We start from the raw sequence: 21884 nt of genomic DNA on the forward strand, positions 1-21884 counted from the left end.
AATAACTTGGGCAGGGTTGCCACTTCTCCATAAAACGGGAAAATAAAACGAAACTAGTCTGGAGTTTTTTTTTTTCAATAGGGTTAGGAATTGAGGTGGAACGACACCCAGACGAGGTTTTATGCGACTTGATTTCCCATTTTCTGGCACCAAAGACTTTCATTAATTAATTTAGTCTTTCTAATAATCTTTTAGGTGCTTTAGTGCTAGAAAAAAGGAAATTTTTTAATTCCTGGGAAAGATATAACCTAGAAACTTATGGAAGAATTGAACTAGGCAGACAAACCCGTGCAAAATCACTAGAAAATCCTGACAAGGAAAAAAATTATATGAGGGAACAGTAAAATTAATGACGTGTAGTTAGGATTGTTAAAAGTAGACTTATCCGTATCATGCTTTATATCAGGCAAACTTGTGTGGGAAGGTAGCCTTCTCCCTCCTTCTCCAAAATACCCCCTTCTTGCGTATTTATAGGCCTCGTGGATTCAAGAATTAGTCCATTAGTCCAGAATTGGTCTTCGGTTTGTACCGTGAGTAATATGTGATATATTTAAAATACAAAAAAATAAAATTTTTTCCTTCTAAGGATAATTCCGACATGAATCAAACTTCCCCTAATTAAGCTTAAATCCCGTTCAAACTTGAGTCTAAATTCTTAATCAGCGATAGAAAAACTGCATTTTAGTCTCAACCAAACATCGGCGCTAATCAAGGGAGACGGTTTTGAATTTCGCGAAGATACTTAGCAATAAAAAAATCACTAGATACAAAGTTCAATGGAAGTTTAAGTTATTATAGCAGTATGAATGTTTAATCATCAAAAATGTTGAAAAAAAATTATTGGATGGGCAGTTAGCATAATGAGTTTAGTTTGCAAACATAATTACGAGGTAGCGGGCCCTTCACAAGAGTTGGGCCAATCTTGAAATAGCTCTTAGCGCGCAGAATCAAGACTAGTATTTTATAATGTTAGAAAAGTGTTTTTCGGATTATTATTATACAGAACCCAGGCATTATGATTACAGACATTATGTTCCTACCGAAGTGAAGCCTTGCCGATATAGATACATTGTTGTACAACTGAAATTTAAGTTCAATAAATCCATTTCTTTTCTATTTGTGTTTGTTCTTATTATATGCCTGTATCTCATCACTCAGTAGATAACTAGTTCAATTGTACTCCATAGACAGGGCTCCCGAAAGAATCTGATTTGGAGGTAATTCAAGGAAAATAGGTTAGTCTTATATACTTATATCTTTCATTTTCTCTCTAAGATTGAGAGTGGCGCGGTCACCCATTTACCTTACTCCCCATTGCTGTGGTGCAGTCCTCGATGGCACAGTTGGCACAATACTTAGCGTTACAAGTGGCGCGATTGGAAAACTTATAAGGTGCAAGTTCACAGCTTTAAACCTCAACGGCGCAGTGGGTGCGATCGGTATACAGTGTTCAACCCCTTATTATTATATTTGGCGTGGTCGTAAACTTGGAGGAAAACATGCGAACTAGTTATGCTACAGAGTTCGTAATTTAAATTTAAATCATTGCAGAGATACAGACTTATAAAAAAAACTTATTAGGCCTATTACCACTATGCTATTATAGGAAAACCCTTTAAAATATCTCATAGGAGATAATAGCCTCCCCCAAAATAGGTTAAGTGAAAAAAAAATATTTTGATTTGTTCAAACGCAAAAATGTCAAAAGAACTAAGCGAGCTATTAATGGCGGAAAAATTGGTCGCGAAAACTGTAGAGATAACAAAATCTATTCCGCAATATGATGGACAAACAGATATCGACGAATTTAATATCCATTTGACCCAGTTTGTAGAATTAACAAAAACAGAGCTAGAAACGTTAGTCGGTATGCTCCTACTAAGATTAAGAGGGCAAGCCTTGACCTTCCTAAAGCAAATTGAAAATATTATAGGAGATGATGACAGCTTGCCGATAAATACAATAGAAAAATTGTTAACGGCATTCAAAGATAGATGCATCGAAACTAGTTCAACTAATAAATTAAAACACGGAATGGTATGCTTTGATCATACACAGAATGTAAGACAATATCTTCACAATATACGGATTTCAGTAGAAGCAAAATTCAGAAAAGGTTCAGGAGAATTGTATGAAAAAATCATACTACATGCCTTTTTGCAAGGGCTACCCCCAAAATTATATAGGATTGTAGTATCCGAAAATATTGAGACATTGAAACTCGCAGTTAAGGAGGTGGGACAAATGATCGAAATTGATACGATCGTGGCAAATCACAGTAAAACTAAAATAAACAGCCTAGGCGAATCAAACGCAAGCCTGACCTTCAAGGGCGATCAAGCTTCTCCAAATTTCTTTTCAAGGGATAACTCCCCAGTGCCACCAAGAAATAGAAGGCAAGCACCCAATAGGCAGAAAACAGTACGTTTTCAGTCCATTAAACCAATCAATTATGGAAATAGTTCCACAAGTGTAAGATGCTATAACTGTAATCGACCTAGGCATATCGCAAGAGAGTGCTGCTTTAGGATTAGGGACACAACGGCACCAAGGATTGCCGTCGGTTATACGCAAAATTATGGCAACCATTTGTTCGGGAGAACAAATTTTAGCGCCAGTGGTGCACTAGGCTATAGCCAGGGAAGATTGCGCCAATCAGTACCTCACAACGCGTACCAACCAAATTTGTACAATCCTCCCCCCAATAGACAAAATAATTATCGATTCGAAAACCCAAATTCTCGTCAAAACCAATATGGTGCAAGGATGGCATATAGAAATCCCGGATATATGCCGACGGGATATGCAAATTTTTAACCCAACGACATTTGCAGTTGACGCCAGCACCCGGCACTGGCGCAAGAAATCCAAACTATCGTAATAATACATGGCCAAATCGACAAACAAGTGTAAATCAATTAGCTAGAGATTCCATGGACATATCTGAATCTCTATTGCAGACACCGACGTATGAAATAAATCCTCAGGTCCCTCAGAAGAACAAATTGAACCCAGAAGGGGCCCAGAATATTTTATAGGTCCAACCCAAACATAGTACCGTCCTTTAGTGATAGTAATATTAAGTTACCTATATTTAATGATTTTTGCGTGGCAAATGTCCACTTTAAGGCTTTAATTGACTCTGGTGCCACGGTTAATATCATAAACTCATGCGTATTTAATATGTTGCCTCCGCAGATTAGGCGACAGAGGAATTTTAATCATCCCAATTTAACTAGCGTGACAGGGCATAAATTGGATGCAAAAGGTTCAATTCGCCTAGACGTAAAAAGTTTTCTGACAAACTTTATAATTTACAACAATTTTCCATATGAAGCCATCATCGGTGCAAATTTTTTAAGGTCTAATAGAATATTATTAGACATGGCGAACGAAAGGCTTGTCTACCCGGCTAAGGTAGGGGAAGGAATTTCTACCTTAAGAAATTGTAACAGAGGTTACGAAGAGAATGTAACAGTAAATAAAATTTCTGGCGGTATAATGTCGCAATCTTTTGAACCTCATGTCTCGCTACAAAGAGGACATGGCATAATCAGAATTGGCATAATTCAGGCATAATTCAGGCGCAGCTAATGTCATTGGCGGATAGCGCCAGTCTAAATTTAATAGACAATGAAAATAAAGAAAAATATTATGGATTCGCAATACGGAAACCTCAATTAACAAATACTCTAACTAAATCGCAATTCTTAAACAAATTTAATATGGATCATATTACGGACTTAGAACTTAAGAAAAAATTATGCGAATTATTATGGAATTTCAAAGATGTGTTTTCCGCATCCGAAGATGACATCGGACTGATACCGTTTTATGAACATTCAATTCTAACAACCGGTAATCCTGTCGTGAAACAGCCATATCTTGTGCCTTATAAGCACAAAGAGTGGTTAAAAAATAAAATTCATGAATTAGAAAAAAATTAAATTATACGCCCCAGTATAAGTCCGTATTCTGCACCAGTAATCTTGGTACCAAAAAAGAATGGTGATCTAAGACTTGTAGTAGATTATAGAGCCCTTAACAAACAAGTAGTTAGTTATAAATTTCCTTTACCATGAATAGATGAAATCGTTGACTCTATCTCGAGCAAAAACAAAATTTTTACTTATTGAGATCTTACCCAAGGTTACCACCAAGTGAAAATAGCCGAAAAAGATGTCCATAAAACTGCATTTTCTACAACCGAATGCGGTTCCTATGAATACCTAAGAGTACCTTTTGGACTTAAGACAAGTTCAAGCGCGCTATGTAGACCCTATTACAACTATTAAGAGAATTAAAAAATATCATTCATTTTGTCGATGATGTCATATGCGTTGGAGAAAATGCTGAACAACACTTAGCAACATTAGCTAATGTGTTCAAGAAATTCAGAGAGGGCAATTTAAAATGCCGGCCTGAAAAAGTAAATTTATTTCAGCCTAAAATTAAATTTTTAGTAGTAGTGGTAACACAAGGAGAGATGTCTCCATACTCAGACAAAATAAAATATGTTAAAAACCTCAAACCACCTAGAACTGTGAAAGAATTAAGAGGAATTCTAGGTTTTACTGGTTAACTCTGAAAATTCGTGCACAAGTATACCCAAATTGCAAGAACCATCACAGAATTAACCAAAGGGAACTCCCAAAATGTTACCTGATCCCAGGAAGTTCAAACTTCCCTAGACCGTCTCAAAAAAGCACTCACTTCTGAATCAATATTATCGCTGCCTGATTTTGAAAACGGACAATTCGTGGTCACAATCGATGCCAGTTCGAAGGGCATTGGAGCTATTCTATTCCAAATAATCCCGGTAGAAAAACCCAATCCTCTGGAGGAGAAGCCTAAACAAAAAATAATAGAAAAAGTTATATGCTATTCGAGTAGAAGTTTATCAAAAGGCGAAAGAAGTTATTCCGCCACAAACTTAGAATTATTATCTATAATCTACCACTTGGACAAATTTAGACACTATTTAATTGGTAGAAAATTTGCAATAAATAAAAGCTAATTTGCAATAAAATTTGCAATAAAAATAAAAGCTTGCAGTACCTGCGCACTTTTAAAAACCCCGCGGGAATTCTAGCCAGATGGATTATGAAAATCCAATATCTAAATTATGAATTTGAATATTTAAAAGGTAAACAAAATGCAGCTTGTGACTTTGAGTAGATTCCCAGAAAATATGCCGTCAGAAGCCGAGGAGAACAAAATTAACGCTATCAATAAGAGTAAATATAAATGTATGAATAACAAAGTCAAAGACACAGAAAAAGAAAATAAGGATAACTATTGTCCCTTGTCCTTAGAAAATATAAAAAGAAATCAAAAAAGGACAAAATGTTTTTAGCACTTATTAATTATTTTGTGAATGATGATGCATTATCAGATAAATTCAAAACTCTTAGTAAAGAAATAGATAATTTTTACTATGATCGTGATGAAGAAATACCCTGCAGAATCGTGACTGCTGAGGCAAATAGAAACCAAACCTCAATAATACCTATAGTACTCCAAAACTTAATAATACCTGAATTTGAAAGTTTTCATTAAGATATAGCGCGACATTTGGGAATAACGAAAACCTTTCATAAATTAAAACGGTATTTTTACGTTCCGTCGGCAGTTACAATACTTGAAGAGTTGGTAAGTACATGCAAAGTGTGTAACTTAAGAAAAAAACCCAAGCTTATCCTAACCCCCCCCCCCCCGCAATGGGAAGAGTCCCGGTAGCGAGATTCCCCTTTGATAGTGTCTCATTTGATTTATATGGAACCAGTGGAGGCTTACCTGTTTCCAACAGGGGCCATACTTGTATTCTTTCAGTTATAGATCACTCCCGGATTTACTTTTGCAAAAGCAATAAAGAATCAAGGCGCTTACGCCACGAGAAAGGCGTTAGCGAAATTATTTTTATAATTTGGCATTCCAAATAAGGTTATAAGTGATAACAGAAGCAATTTTGCTTCAAAAGTAACAGAAGATTTAATGAGTTTCCTTAATTGAGAGAAAATGCTGACATCTCCGTATCACCCACAAGATAAAGTTTAAATAGGAAATAGGCATAACATTCTTTTGAGTATATTAAACATTTATACAAAGGACAGCAGGAACGACTGTGATTAATTCTTATCTTATTTAACCAACATAATCAAAACTGCCTATTTAGAAACAACCACCAATTTTTTCCTGATAGAATTTTGCCCCTTGTCCCTCCAAAAGATTTCCAGACGATATGGTTTCCCCAGCAACCCCAATAGAGAGACCCCTGTTACTACAGGAGGAATTGAACAGAGCTGTAGAAACTCCAGGTATTATTGTACAGAAAACTCTTCCCAAAGATTCAATTAAAACGAATCTGCGAGAAACTATCGATTTAATAGATTTCTCCATGAAAACGATGTAAAGTACATTGCCTTTGAATTAAACTCCCAAAGATGAACAACAAGGACAATATCATGATATAACTGTCAAACCTAAACAATGGACTTCAGGGAGGGAAACACTATTGCAAAACATGCCCCATCCCCCTGAAGATATAAACAGTGGAGAAACCCCGCAAAAACTTTTTATTCCTCTCAGAGCTCTCAAGAGTCTTTCAAATCTCCCGAGTTGAACACTCAAGGCGAGGACTTAGAGAATAAACCCTGTACTTCCAGAGGAATATAAATTCACCAAGGAAGGGCAGGTTATACCTCAAAAACGCAAAGTGCCACATCTAAAAGTTCTAATGCGGAATCATCGGAAACCAGTTCCGAAGAGTCTGACGACAAATCAGACCACGTGGTAGTTACAGAAATAGGGAAAGCAAAACCGACTTCAGCGCCTACGCATGCGAAAGAAACAAAATTAAAAGGGCAAGAATTTTTGAAAAAAACAATACAAAAAGTTTGATCTTATATCCCTAGCAAAACCGAAAGAAAAACCGCAAGAAGTCGAGGAGAAAGTAACGACACAATCTGGTAGAACGGTTAAAAAACCTGATAGATGGAATTACCCTTAGTCAGTACAAGATTAAGAGATTTTTAATAGTTTAGTGTCATAAAGGAACAATAATTTAAATCGCTTTGTCTAGGAAAAAAAATGGTATAGCTATAAAAATACTAAAGAAAATTTTGTCCAATATATTTCAGTATATAAAAAATAAATTCTCGTGCTGAAGGCACACGGCAAATAGTTTTACAAGATATAATATTGTTGAAAAGAAAAAACTATTAGTATAAATATACGCAATTATGAACTGATCATTTTCAGATATCATGACGACAGGATCAAAGTCTATCCGTAAGGCGATAATTGATACTGAATTTATTACAATAACGAACGCGAAGGAAAACACTATATATTCATCAACCACCAACATAGTATATTTAAGAATATTTTTTATTCTCGAATCATAGTAAAGATTAAAGAATATTATATATTCGGCATCTCCAGCACCAACATAGCTGGTTGACGACAAAGGAAATCAGATATATGCGAAAGAATGGGATTTGACCTACAATCTTCAAGGGTATGCACCCCACACTTATAAGTACGGATTAGCACTCGCGAATGCACCCAAATATCGTCCGGCTAGAGGGGAAGTCAAAACAAAATATAGAAAAAGAAGCGCGAAACAACTTGGTTGTTTACAACTGTTAATAAGACGTCTATAAAAGAACCTCAATATCAAATATTTCTACTCTAAGGGACCCACTCAAACAGACCTTTTACTCCTTGATAAATGCAGAGCCCCCAAAATTTGCTATAATCTTCCCCAATGTGTCAAATACGAAGGCATACATCATCCTTTAGCAGAAATTCAATATTATAAACAATTTTTATTCGACCCTGAATCTGAAGAATACAAATCCCTGGGTAGTAAATTGTTTCTAAAACGAATGAAAACACACCAAACAAAAAGAGACGCCTATAAAAATAATAGCAAGAAAATTAAAAGAAGATTCTAAACTCTAAATCTAACAAAAAAAACATAACCTCTGTTTTCAAAAATTTTTTTTTTTACAAAAAATAATAATAATGATTCAAGTGAATCAATATTAAGGAAATAGGAATATGTAACTATGGAATGAGTTAATCTCATATACATAAATTATTTTGTCTTAGTGCAGATTCCAATAATTCTAGTTCCAATAACAAAAATAATCTTATTAAAAGACTTATAATGAAAATAGGTTACCAGCGTATTTATATGTTGCTTGCTTACTTATTTATGTGTTGATTATTCGAAAAATATAATGTAGATTTAAGTTGTATAGTAATTATTAACTAAGACTTTAAGGCGTATCACAACCAGAGTAAAGATAAGACATCCGTAACCATTCTAATCCCAAGATATAATCCATTAACAGAAATTCTATTTTGCGTTCACAATTTAGTATTGTTCGGGCAATGCCATAAAGCAATAAAAAATTGAATTGATATAAAATAATAATAATAAAATAGTAAATAAACGAATTTTGCAAAAATGGGTAAAATTAATGATCGATTAATTCTAGAAACAAACAAAAAGATGAGGCTTAAGAATATCATCATAATCCTCGTTGTTCACGCAGTCGCCCAAGATATCGTAAAGCATGGAGTAATATTCAAGCATGGAAATTCATTGCTAGCTAGCCATAATGCATGGAACAATTTTAAGAAATTGGACACCAAACCCTCCAAAACATTGTTTCAACAATTAACAAGACTAGTGGAAAACCCGAATAAACTCAAAGAATCGATATTTTAATTCCTAAGGCCGGATTAAGGATTAAAAGCCAGTAAAATAATACATAGTAGAGATAATAAAGAGTTTCCAATTCCAGTTGTCCACAAGGTCTACAGGCCTAATTCCCATCATCGGAGAACTCGCCTCCCGCCTTTTTGGTTTGACAACGGAGGAAGACTTAAATAGCCTGAGGGAAAATGTAAAAAAGTTGAATAATGCAATGAACGTCACATTACATGTTCAGAAGATACAAGCCAGTTTAGAAAATTTACATAGGCACAAGGTTGAAGTGATATGTAACAAACTATCAAAAACTGTAAAGGTAATGAATTATATAAGAAACGATGTGGACCGCGTGGTGACAGACGCGAGCCTTACTCTGGTACCACTCGATACAATTACCATGTCACTACTAAATCTGACGACAGATGTTAGCAAGTTCAAATTCACATTATTTGCCCTCACGGGAGGAACTTTGTCATACGACATAGTAGTTCCTTCTAACCTAAAAAGTATGTTAGACGAAATATAAACGCACCTAACGTTTGGCTTACATTTACCCGTAGAGCCAGAAGTATAAAATTTATTTCTTTACTATACCAAATTAAAAGTCCACATCACGGAAATAAATGAACAGTTATTCGCAGTAGTAACAATTCAATTGATAAACCAGCAATCCATTTACGACTTGTAAAAAATTTCGACCTTCCCTGCTAATATAAAGAAGACAAATTCATTTATGACTATCACACCTGAAGCAGAGTATTTACTTGTTGATCAAGATAGAAGAAAATATGCCCTAGCCAATCCACAAGACTTAAACGAGTGCGTATCATTCAAAAACCTAGTATGCCAGCTTACGTTACCTATTTATAATGTCAAATCTGGATCTTTTATGTTAGATATATTTTTAAAAGACGCAAAACAGGAAGAAATACCTGATTCATGTGAAGCCTTGATAGGAAGTACTGAACTAGAAATATTCATACACCTATGAAATGACCTCTGGCTATTTTGTGTTCCAAAAGAAACTATTGGAATTTTGTCTTGTTACAATAATACTGAAAGAATAAATCCAAGTTACAGGACCGAATTACTATTACAAGATGTGGGTACAATAACCATAAAATAAGGATGTCGACGTGTAACTAAAGAGTCAACTGTTCAAACATCATTAATTACCACGAGCACAAACATAATAAGTCCTAAAATAATCAAATTTATGGCAAATAACCAGTCGTAAATATTCCCAATATAGAAAGTGAGGAAATGAAAACCTCGATATGGTCCAAAATAGAAAAGAATAAAGGGACATTAAGGCTTACAAAAATAAGAGAAGCATTAGACTCCCAGATCCCCCTATTTACTAATGAAGACCAGAGACTAACGTACGTGGATAATAGATACGGATTATTCTCAAACAATTTTTGGTGGAACATTTTACTGACCGTATGTTTCGTATTCGCGATTTCCCTGACTATGAGAACCTTACTAACTTTTAATTATGGAAGAATTTTTTGACTAAGAAGACAAAACCCAAAGGAAGAACATGGGAAAACGGCTGAAATGCAGGAGTTAAACCGGGAACCCCACGAGAACGTCTAAGCCAAGAAAAATGGGAGACATTAGAAAATGAGTGGGTATAGAGGTTTCCACTCGTCCTTGCTATGTTTTGTGCCCTCATTGTAAGTGTTTTTTTCGTAAAACCGTGCGGTTACGACGCTGCAACATGCGTTTCTTAAACAGCACGGACTTGCGTGAACAATGAAGGCAAGAAATATGTTGTAAACTGAGACCTCAAACTAAATGACCTAGTTTAACTTATGTTTAAATGGTTATTTTAAATCTAATGTAGAATTAAATAAGCGTTTAAGAAGATTAAAATAAAGTGTGTGTAATAACTTATACTAAGGGAAATAATAAGAGACCTTACTTAAAGTAACAATGTCATTTTGTTAACATCAATACATGTGCATTAATATTGGCATTTGCTTAATATTGCCTTGTAGCGTAACGTTATCCATTAAATGCAATTGTATTACCTATTATGTATTATGACTACTCGTTTTAAAGAACGTGTGATTCTACCTATTTATTTTTATTCCAGGAATTGGAATGATATATTGGAAATCAATAATTACAATACGTAGTCCAGTGCAGATACAACCTAGTAGCATCTATTTTCATCATATCTCAACCAACGAAGAGTACTCACCATAGACTCCAGGCAATTTTCGTCCTAGCTTCGTTTACAAAAATTACGGTTACCTTTTTGATCGTTGTTCCTCGATCAAAAACCATATTATATATCAGGTAAAACTATCTAATAAATATCAGTATCCAGTGCATTATCGAACTATATAAACACATCAATCCTGAGAACCCCATCTACCAGTACAAGATATAAGTACATAAATATCACCCTTGATAATCCTTATGGACCCATGCACCATATAACTGTATTAGTTATGATATTTGATGAACCCAAATTATTTACGTGTCACAGATTCACGCGTTGAATCCCTTTCGACCATTTCTTGGAACCCATCCTGTCACCTCTATCAAATGCGAAAAGTTCCTATCTCTGTTATCCCATAAATGTTACAAGATAATTTCTGAAAAATGGACCTGGAAATCAACCACTGAATTACAGAGACCAAAATTAACCCCAGTGACTAACCCCTCAGTTACAATATACTCCTCCCCCAAGTTAAAGACAATATGCTGAGGGAGTCACTAAAGTTTGATGTCGACCCATTCCAAATCCAAACATCAATTCCCCTGTGATTAACCAAGGAATCACCGCAAAAGCCAATAGATGCAAGCCATGAACGAACAATTTTATAAGAGAACTTAATCTCTAAGTGCACAAACGAACAATTTTATACGAGAAATACATTCTCTACGTACTTTAAAACTTCCCAAGAACCATATCATGGGCAGAAAATCAGCCCATCTATTATCAACGTGGTCGCAGTGTTCAACCCCTTAAGTAGAAAGCATGTCATGAATAAACCAAAAACCGCAGGTGAGAATGAACTCTAATATCACGAGTCCACACACTTGTATCTGGGAGTACCATTTCCCGTTTGACAATTAGAGAAAGCGTTTCGTCCAAGATGAACATAACCGTGCTCGAACTGTTCTGTGAAGAAACTATATTGTAAGTGTTTTGAAATTTTTTGCCAAGACGAAAGAAGTGAAGGACCGGAATTTACAACAGAAGGAGTGAGTGCGCTAAGAGACACGTAAGGTGGTGAAATAGGTGTGAACTTACATATGTCACATTTTAATAGTTTTGATAAAAAATAGTTTTGAAAAACAACTTCGATAACGTATTATCAGAATTAGATTACGAACAAACCCAGTGAAAATGTTTTAATGATCACCAGTGAATGTAACATATTATTATATACTTTAAGCCGTTCATATATATATATATATATATATATATATATATATGTATTGCTATTTACTTATACAGAGTTAATGTAAAATCGATGTATTTCCCCATTAATTTAGCGCAGATAGCATAATTATCCTATAGTTAGCAAAGGGAAAAAACTTGTAAAAGATGAATTTTCACAAAAAATCTTGTTGTAATAGTAGAATAGTCCCGACCACATAAAACATTTCCCATGATAATGTTTGATACAGTTGGAAATGTATGAGTCTTCAGTGTTAGATGTAGAAAAACAAAAAAAAATCTGTATTATAGTAGCTAGACTATAACCATAGATAATCTTAGTCTGGTAGAGGAACTTTAGAAAGGGATATATAATAAAATAAGAAAAGTAATAGAGAAAATTTTTAGCACTCCTGATTAAGCTTATATAAAAGTATAAAATAATACAATATCAATTAAAATTACGTAGCACAAATAGTAAATAAATCGCGAATATTTGAAAAACCCAAGGGCAAGCAAATCCTAATGACGGGACGTCATTAAATAATGGGAAGGGTAATATGTACCGTGAGTAATATGTGATATATTTAAAATACAAAAAAAAATAAAATTCTTTCCTTCTAAGGATAATTCCGACATAAATTAAACTTCCCCTAATTAAGCTTAAATCCCGTTCAAACTTGAGTCTAAATTCTTAATCAGCAAAAGAAAAACTGCACATTAGTCTCAGCCAAACATCGGCGCTAATCAAGGAAGATGGTTTTGAATTTCGCGAAGATAGTTGGCAATAAAAAAATCACTAGATACAAAATTCAATGGAAGTTTAAGTTATCATAGCAGTATGAATTTTTAATCATCAAAATATTGAAAAAAAATTATTGGATGGGCAGTTAGCATAATAAGTTTAGTTTGCAAACATAATTACAAGGTAGCGGGCCCTTTACAAGAGTTGGGCCAATCGTGAAATAGCTCTTAGTGCGCAGAATCAAGGCTAGTGTTTTATAATGTTAGAAAAGTGTTTTTCGGATTATTATTGTTGTGCAGAACCCAGGCATTATGATTACAGACATTATGTTCCTACCGAAGTGAAGCCTTGCCCATATACATACATTGTTGTACACCTGAAATGTAAGTTCAATAAATCCATTACTTTTCTATTTGTGTTTGTTCTTATTATATGCCCGTGTCTCATCGCATTGTAGATAACTAGTTCAATTGTACTCCGTAGGCAGCGCTCCCTAAGAAATCTGATTTGGAGATAACTCGAAGAAAAGAGGTTACACTTTTGTAGTTACACATTTTATTTTCTCTCTAAGATTGAGAGTGGCGCGGTCACCCATTTACCTTACTCCCCATTGCTGTGGCGTAGCCGTTGAGTGCAAAATTGGCACACTCTGTAGCATTGCAAAGAATACAATTACGAAGTTTATGAGGTGCAGGCTCCCGTTTTTGAACATCAACGGTGCAGTGGGTACAATTGGAATACAGAGTAAATCCTTAAACATTACAGGTTTTAGTCTATTTCTATTATTGTTTTAGGTTCTTTGGTGTTAGAAAAAGAGGAAATCTAGTAATACCTGGGCAAAATCTAAACTAAGACGAGTAGTTTTGATTGTTAAAAGTAGACTTGTTCGTATTATGCCGTATATCAGGCAAATACATTTGTGGAAGGTAGCCCTTTTCCCCCCTCCCCGAAAAATCCCCTTCCTGCGTGCCTACATACGATACCTCGTGGATTATACAATAAAACTTTTAAAGTTAAGGAAACCTAGTACTTGTCCCTCATGGCTATTCAACATCATTTCATCCTTTCACCATGAATACGACCATTTTATCGAAAATCTATTCTTGTATATTATGATATAATATATATATGATGTAAACATGACTTATTACACACACACATAGCTAATAGCTCTCTTTCATGTGTGCTTATAATGTATATTTTTTCAGGTTAGAGAGTAATAGATGGTATATAATATGGTTATAATCCTATGGTAGAGCGGTGGATTGATTTCTGCTTCGCAATATGGGGCCCGGGATTCAATCCCATACACCAAAAGGTTAGGTGACAGACTTGCTACCTGCTGCTGTAAAAAAAGATCCGGTGACCCTCTATCCTAAGGAAAGGGTTGAAGTCCTGGTGTCGCTGGTTATTTGTTGGGAAGGGGGTCGATGGTGTGACCCTTTAAGCTCTGACAAAGTCGACCCAGCTCTAAATGGGTACCTTGAGAAATATGGGGGGGGGGACACAAGAAGCATTGAATGGTTTGCGCCCAACCATGCATTGGCTCCCGGCCGAAGGTAGAAAATCAGGAGATCAGCACCTGCGCTTCGCAGACCTTTGGTCAGCATGCGAAAAAGCCTGTTTTTAATTTTTCTTTTTTTAACTGAAACGTCCACAATTTTTACCTATTATGTACCGTTAATAGCTCTGGAGGATCCTTATCATATTATTATGGTTTTATCATGGTTGTTTATCCTTTTGTGGTTGTATCTCTTGTTCCAAATACTCACTGCGGGTAAAGGGAGTGCATATTTCTGATGAATTGACATCTTTACAGAAAATAGCCAAGAACAATACAAACTGTCCCCTACAAGCCGTTACAAGCCTACAAAGACTAAACAAAAGAAAATACAAGTAAAAACAGTAACCTGCCAGAGATGTGTTTTGTTTTAGAAAATAAAAATTATGTATAAATTCAGTTGAAATAATGGGTAAACCCCTTAGAATTTCTATCAAACTGATTGATAGTATCTTTTTTGGGTTTTATTCCAGTCTGGGAAAAAATCTGCTGGTACAAAGGATCACTCAGGTTTGCTAAACGTATATGTCCACTGCTATTATTCAATATCTCTAGGAATGGGGATTCTTTGGGGTCATCTTTGGTCCAAAGACCACAAATATCATCTGTTTTGACAGGGGGGAAATGGTCATAATAACGTTATTGTTATTAATTAAGAGAGTAATAATAATTTATTATAAAACCAGAAACAAAATCAATCGGTAGCACACCAAAAGCGCCACTTGCAAACGGTGTGCTGCTAGAAAACAGCAAAAAAGAAAAATAACAACTATAGGATAAATGATTGCAAAGCCGTGGTTTTCAATGAAATACAATATTTAAACGATTGTTTTTTGGGGTTTAAGGGGAAAAAGGTACCTAGGTTAGGTTAGTTACGTGTTTAATATATGGTATGCCTTACCTCCACCCCCCTAATGTGCGAATATATAGCACAAATTTGTTTCTAAACTATTATATATTCATCCTATTTTATTTTATTTCATTAGCATTAACCAAATTTGACTTCTTTAGCTGTGCCCGCATAATTCACCAGTACCCAACTATATGCTATAGGAAGTTGGAGGGCGAAACCGTGTACTTTCGAACAGAATACCTTAAATTAGGTGTCTTTTTCCCAGACCACACTGCCTTTGCATGACGAACATATAACGTTCAAATGAGTATTAATCTATTTATTTAGACAGTGAAAACAGGCACAAAAGTCTATATCTTTCAATCGAACATACAGCGATCATCATCCGTAGAAATACTGTATATCAAAATACTATATACAGCAATATACATATATTGCTGTTTATGTGATCGAAATATCTAGACTTTTGTACCTGTTTTCGCTGTCTAAATTGTTGGACTTATTCCGAATTGAAATTTTATCTGTTCAAAACCGTGTACCAACAAAATACTTCTACAAATATTTCATACTCTATAAAACTATATAATACCCAAAGCATATAAAAACCCCAAACTCAAAGCAGAAATATTTATGGAATCAATAAGAATCACAAACAATTCCAATAATTTATTATTTTTTTTTTAAATTTTTTGCCATTCATCTCTTTTGAAGGTTTATCTTCATTTTTATCGGAAATGTCGTTTATTGGAAATGTCATCGTTTCGGGGATTATTCGTAGTAATCATCAAAAAGAATCTATATAGTAGTTACAATAACATTACTATATAGTACTATATTTACATCAAAGCAGATTTATTGGAAAACAATATGCACAATCTTGCATTGAAAAAAACAAGAGCCAATGCCGGGTGTTGATAATAGTATATTCGGCTGCAGCTAGTCTAAAATTGTTTTTTTAGTTAACATGACGTGATCTTGAAATAGTGTGTTAAAAAGGAGATTTTGTCTAATTAAATCTTAATGATGAATAATTTAAAAGGAACGAACTAACAGAAAACTTTTATTTTAAGAAAATGACTGGAATCCTCGCATTTTATAGAAGAAGTTAGATGTGTCCCAGGAATATGTGCACTTGTTTCAAAAATTAGGTTTAAACTCAAATAGTAGATAGTTTATTTAAAGTTCCCTTCGCTTGTTTTTTACCAGCAGCATGAATGCATATGGCTATTTAAAAAAAAGTTAAATTAAATCAATAAAATTATAAATAAGGAAATCTTTGGAAATCTTTTCGCTTTTCAGTATTGCAAGGAGAAAAAATAGATGGACATCTGGCATTAAAATTTTTGATTTTTTTAGAGGTTGGTAGCATTAATTCGGATGCAGATGTACGTTAGGTGCTTAGACAACTCAACCTCCCTTCTCTATCGCATCCTCAGGGGGACTGTGCTGCAAAGTGGCGTGCTAAATACCCTAGAAAAACTTGGAATTTTGCTAATTTCAAAAGTTAGGCTATTTTTTTCTTAAGTAAAGAAATACTTTATACTTGCTTCTTTAAAGTGGGTATTTGTCTAATTTTTGAGACTTAAATTACTACTTTTGCTTGACATGTATCTGAGGCTGTTGTAAAATTTTCAGTTGCCTGTTATTTTCCCCTCAGAATTGCCCCACGAGTTTTCGGGTATGGGTTGCAAGGTTCAGTCTAATCTTTCTTATTTGCAGACTTGGGACCATCTTGCTCCTATAACCGCAGTGAGGCCAGGTTCCTCGTCTTGTTAAATTACATATCGTGCGTATGGTTAAATTTCATATCGTGACAGGACAAGATCATGGGATTTCGGCCATAATCCCGTCAACCATTAGCTACCGGCCTTCTGAAGCTTAAGAGATGAAAGCACCTTTGTCATGTCCTAGGTGTCCCTGTTAATCGATTCTTAAACAAATTATATCAGTGGCGACCCGAGGGGGTGGGGAAGAGGTCGACCAAGATATGCCCTTTTACGGAAGTACGATTATGACCTGCAAAATGGGGAGCCGTCTCATCAACCACAGTACGAGGGCGGTACGACTCCAACTGAGCTCTGAGATGTCTGGCGAAGCTTTGTAGACCCCCTATTTGCTATTCATGGATTTTGATAGTCTAAAGGTTTTTCTGGGCGCATTTGTAAAAAGCGTATGACCAAAATATAAGATTTAAGCCGAATGAGGCAGGACTTCTATACAAACAATATCTGTTCACATTAAATTATGTAGTAATTCAAAAAAATGAGTAATAATATTTCTTTATTTGATATATACCTAGAAAAATACTAAATTTTTATTATAAACTTGATAATGTTTATTAAATGTAGATTTCTAATAATCAATTTTTAAAAATAAGATATTATTAAAGTTAAATTGTTTAAATTTTAATATTAAATCATTTTTTCAGGCCGGAAGATTACGAAGCTGGACACTGATAATTTAGAAGAAGTGGAAAGGCTTACCGAAGAGTAGCCCAGTAAATATTTAATTGAACATATTTGATTTTGTGGAATACCAGAGCTCACTTCTTCTTGTTCTTCTGTCTTAACAAGTGTCAAACATCTGATGATTTTCTATGTTTTTTTTTCTGTTATTCAATTTAATTTACTCAATTGAAAAGGAGTCTACTCTAGCACTTAAATAAATTTGTTAGTTTTTTATATTTAAAACTGACTGAAAGATACAAATTTTGTTTTTCATAAAATCAGTTTGTTTAGTCGTTTAATAAAGACTTTCTTCTTTTATATAGGGAAGCAAACCCTAGATAATTTAATTTGAGCATTGATAAGTTTTTATTGAGCATTCTTTAGTGGAACAAACTTTTTCCCAACGAAGTTTTGAACAGTGTCTTCAGATTCAGAAATTGATCTTTCAAAAAACTGAATTTTGAATAGCTGCAGGCTCTAGAAAAGACTTTATTAAACAGTGCAGGCTCTCTTCTAGAGCCCACAGGCTCTAGGAAAGCTATGCGTTAGTATGAGCTTCACTGAGCGACACCAAAGTGTACATTACAAAATATTCACAAGAACTATGTTGTTAATATTGAGATTTTTTTAATAGTGCAGGCTCTCCTCAAGAGCCTATAGGCTCAAGGGAAGCTATGCCTAAGAATGATGTTCACTCACATGTACCAAAGTGTATATTACATAATATTCACAAAAAACTATATTGTTAGTAATGAGTTTTTTTTTTTTAATAGCGCAGGGTCTCTTCTAGAGCCTATAAGCTCAAGGGAAGCTATGCCTAAGTTTGAGGTTCACTCAGATGCACCAAAGTGTACATTATAATGTTCAGAAGAGCAATATTGTTGAGATAACTAGAGTCATATTTCTTCAAAAATTATCTCCTATTCATACACATTCAAAACTGAAGCGAAAAAAATTATACTAATTCTCCGTGGGTAATAACTATTTTCAGGGTGATAAGCCTTTAAATTGTTTCTTATTTGTATGTAGATTGAATAAATGGATGTTATTTTTTACAATAATTGAGGATATCAATGGGAGAATGAGTTTTCTCTCATTTTGAAGTCAACATTTATTGAAACGATTTCTACTATTTCCAGCTAAGCAATCCCTTTATAATCTAGTGTCTTAATTGGACAGCTTTCTATGTTTGTCAATCTTCAGAGTAAATTAGGTTCAACAAACAGCAAGTAAGAAATAGATTGGAAGATTTCTAGTTTTTTGGCGATTTCTGTGAAAGCAATTTAAATATGTGGTGGGTAACTAATTTTTTTAGTTACTAATTAATGAAATTATTTAAAACCGCTTAAATTAATTAAGCGCTTTTAATTTATTAATAAATTTATATTAATAGCGGTTACAAAATATAGAAACTCTTGTCTGGCAACCAGTATATTAAATTCAGTTGGGGAAGGGAATACCTTTGTGGTGTAAACCTTAGCGTTTTTTAATTAGAAAAGTGATGAATATTACAGTTATAGAACACCAAGTGTCATAATAAGCATTGTATCTCATCCTTTTTCTGATTTTTGAATGAACGTTGGTATTTTATCTGACACCTAGCCACAGAGGTATTTTCTTTCAGGACTTGCTAGCTTTTCAAAATTGTTAGGTTATCAAACAGTTTTTTAGTTCCCTCTAATCTTGTGTTCCCACTACGAACTTTGAAAATCTGTGAAAAGGTACCGAAAATCTGTGAGATTCTTCAAAAACCTCTGAACATTTTTAGAGTATGTTCGGAAATTCCTACTACGGTTCTCTTTTAGCCCTGTCTTCATTAATAGATTCCGGCACCAAATTCCAAAATCTGGATCAATTAAGATTAGTAATTTTTGACAGATTGACAGATCTGTCTACCGACTACTACTCTACTAGCCTTCATTGGTCTGGAAAGCTAAGTCTCAGCAAGCGAATAATATGAAAGTCTTCATCTTACGTTGAAGCATTAATCCAACACCTCGTGAAGACATAGGTGCGGACTCAGTCGCCCTCCAGTCACTTGTGACTTCTAAAGAGGGCACTAGAACTCTCAATTTCCAACCGAATGAACCTCTTCCGAAGTTTTTATGGCAATAAACGAATAATACGTTCAGCCTACTCCAATCTTTACTTAGTCAGCGCTATTGTGCTGCCAGGACCGTGGAAAATCCCCTCATTGGTCACACGTCACATGTCACTCACTATTGGTCACATGTCACACTTATGAGTTGTCACCAAATTGTCAGTCCCTACATCTCTACCTAACTTCCTCATCCAAGAAGGGGTAAAGATGCAGATTAGTGAAAAACAAATATGTGAAATTGGGCTCTACAAAATTCAACTGTTTTATTAGACAAAGAAAACATTTTTTTTTTATTAGTATTATTAACAAGCAGACTTGAGGACCAATATACCTAATAGAAAATTTAGATCTGGTAATAATTGGAACCGGCGTTCTAACTAATTCAACTTTCTAGTTTCATAACTATGCTCCCTTTCATTGTAAAATTCCGAAAAACATGCAGGTAACAAATTAGAAAAAAAATTTTACATAAACAAATTTAGGCTGCATAAAATTTAACCAAAACAAAAAATAGTAACATTTTTAATTGGTGATGCCTCGATCTTACCGAATTCTGGGACAAGTCATTGGCCAAAGCTCTTACAGCTTTATTTTGTAGCACTCGGAGCGGATACAAATGAGTGAACATCGACGACCAAAATGTAACGCAGTATTACAAATATGGATAAATAAGGGAAAAATATAACATTCTAATAACCTTTTTGGGGAAGAAATTTTTTAGCTTCCGCAGAGTTCCAGCTTTTTCGGCCAATTTAGTCCTTATAAATGCAATATGATCTTTAAAACTTAGGCACTCATCTACCATCACACCAAGATACCGTACAATACTTGTCTGTTTTATAGTTCCATTTTCTAACTCAATATCTTCAATCCATGGACAGTAATTTGCACTTCTGCCTCGCATCCACCTCTCGATTATCATCATTCCTTGTTTCATTCAATTTTTCAAATCCGCTTCTGTTTTTGCAGCCATTGTAAACCTGAGTATCATCAGCAGAACTCGGAAGTATTGCTCGCACCGAGCCATCATTGTACCTTGGAGTTGACAGTTGTTCGAGGCATCCATTTAGATCATTAATACATACAAGAATAATAGGGGACCCAACACAGACCCCTGTGGCACATCGCACTTTATTATCATCTCTTTTGACAGGACTGTGCCCAGCCGTACTCTTTGCGTTCTTCCTTCAAGAAATGAAGCAATCAATTTCAGACTCTTAAAACGAATTCCAGCGTTTTCAAGTTCAGCCCATGAAATATTATGATCAACACAGAAAAGCCTTCATAATGTCTAGAAAAATTTAAGCCATCTTTAAACCTGAATCTAGGCAATCGTTAACAAATATTGTAAAAAATAATAAAGCATGCTCTGTAGACATATTTTTTCTAAAACCAAATTGACTAGAGTGAAAATAACATGTTTTTTTTTTTCAAAATAATCCATCAGTCGTCTATAAATCAATTTTTAAAAATACGAGAAATCACTGGAAGTAGAGATATCGGACGGTAGTTGTTTATATCTTCCTTATCATCTCTTGTATATGGAGGAATAATCAAAGCACTTTTCAGGAAATTAGGGTACACTCCAAATTCAAAACATTGACTAAAAAGGTACAACAGATGACTAGATATAATTGGGTAAATTTTTTGAACTCTGAAAGGTTATAAAGTCCATTCCAGCTGCCGATTCTTTCATACTTTTTAAAATATCCTCAAGTTAACGCGATCTCAATGGTCGAAGATAAATGGTTGTATCACATGCTTCAGGAAGAAAATTCTGGTATATACTCTCACCATTTATGCATTCCACATGTCGATATTTTTAGCCCTACTTCTGAAAAGTGGGTACACAAGTTATTAGCTACACCACTATCCGACTCCCACGGCAAATTACTAGGAGTTATTGGTTCACTATTTGGGCTTATTACCGACTTAATCAATTACCAAGTTTTAGCCGGGCTTCCTTCATAATCTTTAAATTTCTGTGCATAGTAATCCATTTTTGGCTTTTCTTAAAAGACTAACTTTCTATTAAATTCTTTATATTGTTCT

At 34.6% G+C, this 21884-nt stretch overlaps 1 protein-coding gene across 1 annotated transcript in view; it reads left to right on the forward strand.

Annotated features, from left to right (window-relative positions):
- The window catches only part of Dbp80 (putative ATP-dependent RNA helicase Dbp80), a 68861-nt gene extending 50810 nt beyond the window's left edge, over positions 1-18051 (forward strand). Inside the window, exon 9 of the mRNA XM_089093636.1 lies at positions 17713-18051. Within this exon, the coding sequence (XP_088949762.1) occupies positions 17713-17777 (65 nt within the window). The 3' untranslated portion in view covers positions 17778-18051. The remainder of the gene's footprint in view (positions 1-17712) is intronic.
- The last annotated feature ends 3833 nt before the right edge of the window (positions 18052-21884 follow it).

Source organism: Artemia sp. Qi Xiang Cuo, chromosome 8 (genome assembly GCF_049724085.1).
Source record: "Artemia sp. Qi Xiang Cuo chromosome 8, ASM4972408v1, whole genome shotgun sequence".
Taxonomy (NCBI): domain Eukaryota; kingdom Metazoa; phylum Arthropoda; class Branchiopoda; order Anostraca; family Artemiidae; genus Artemia; species Artemia sp. Qi Xiang Cuo.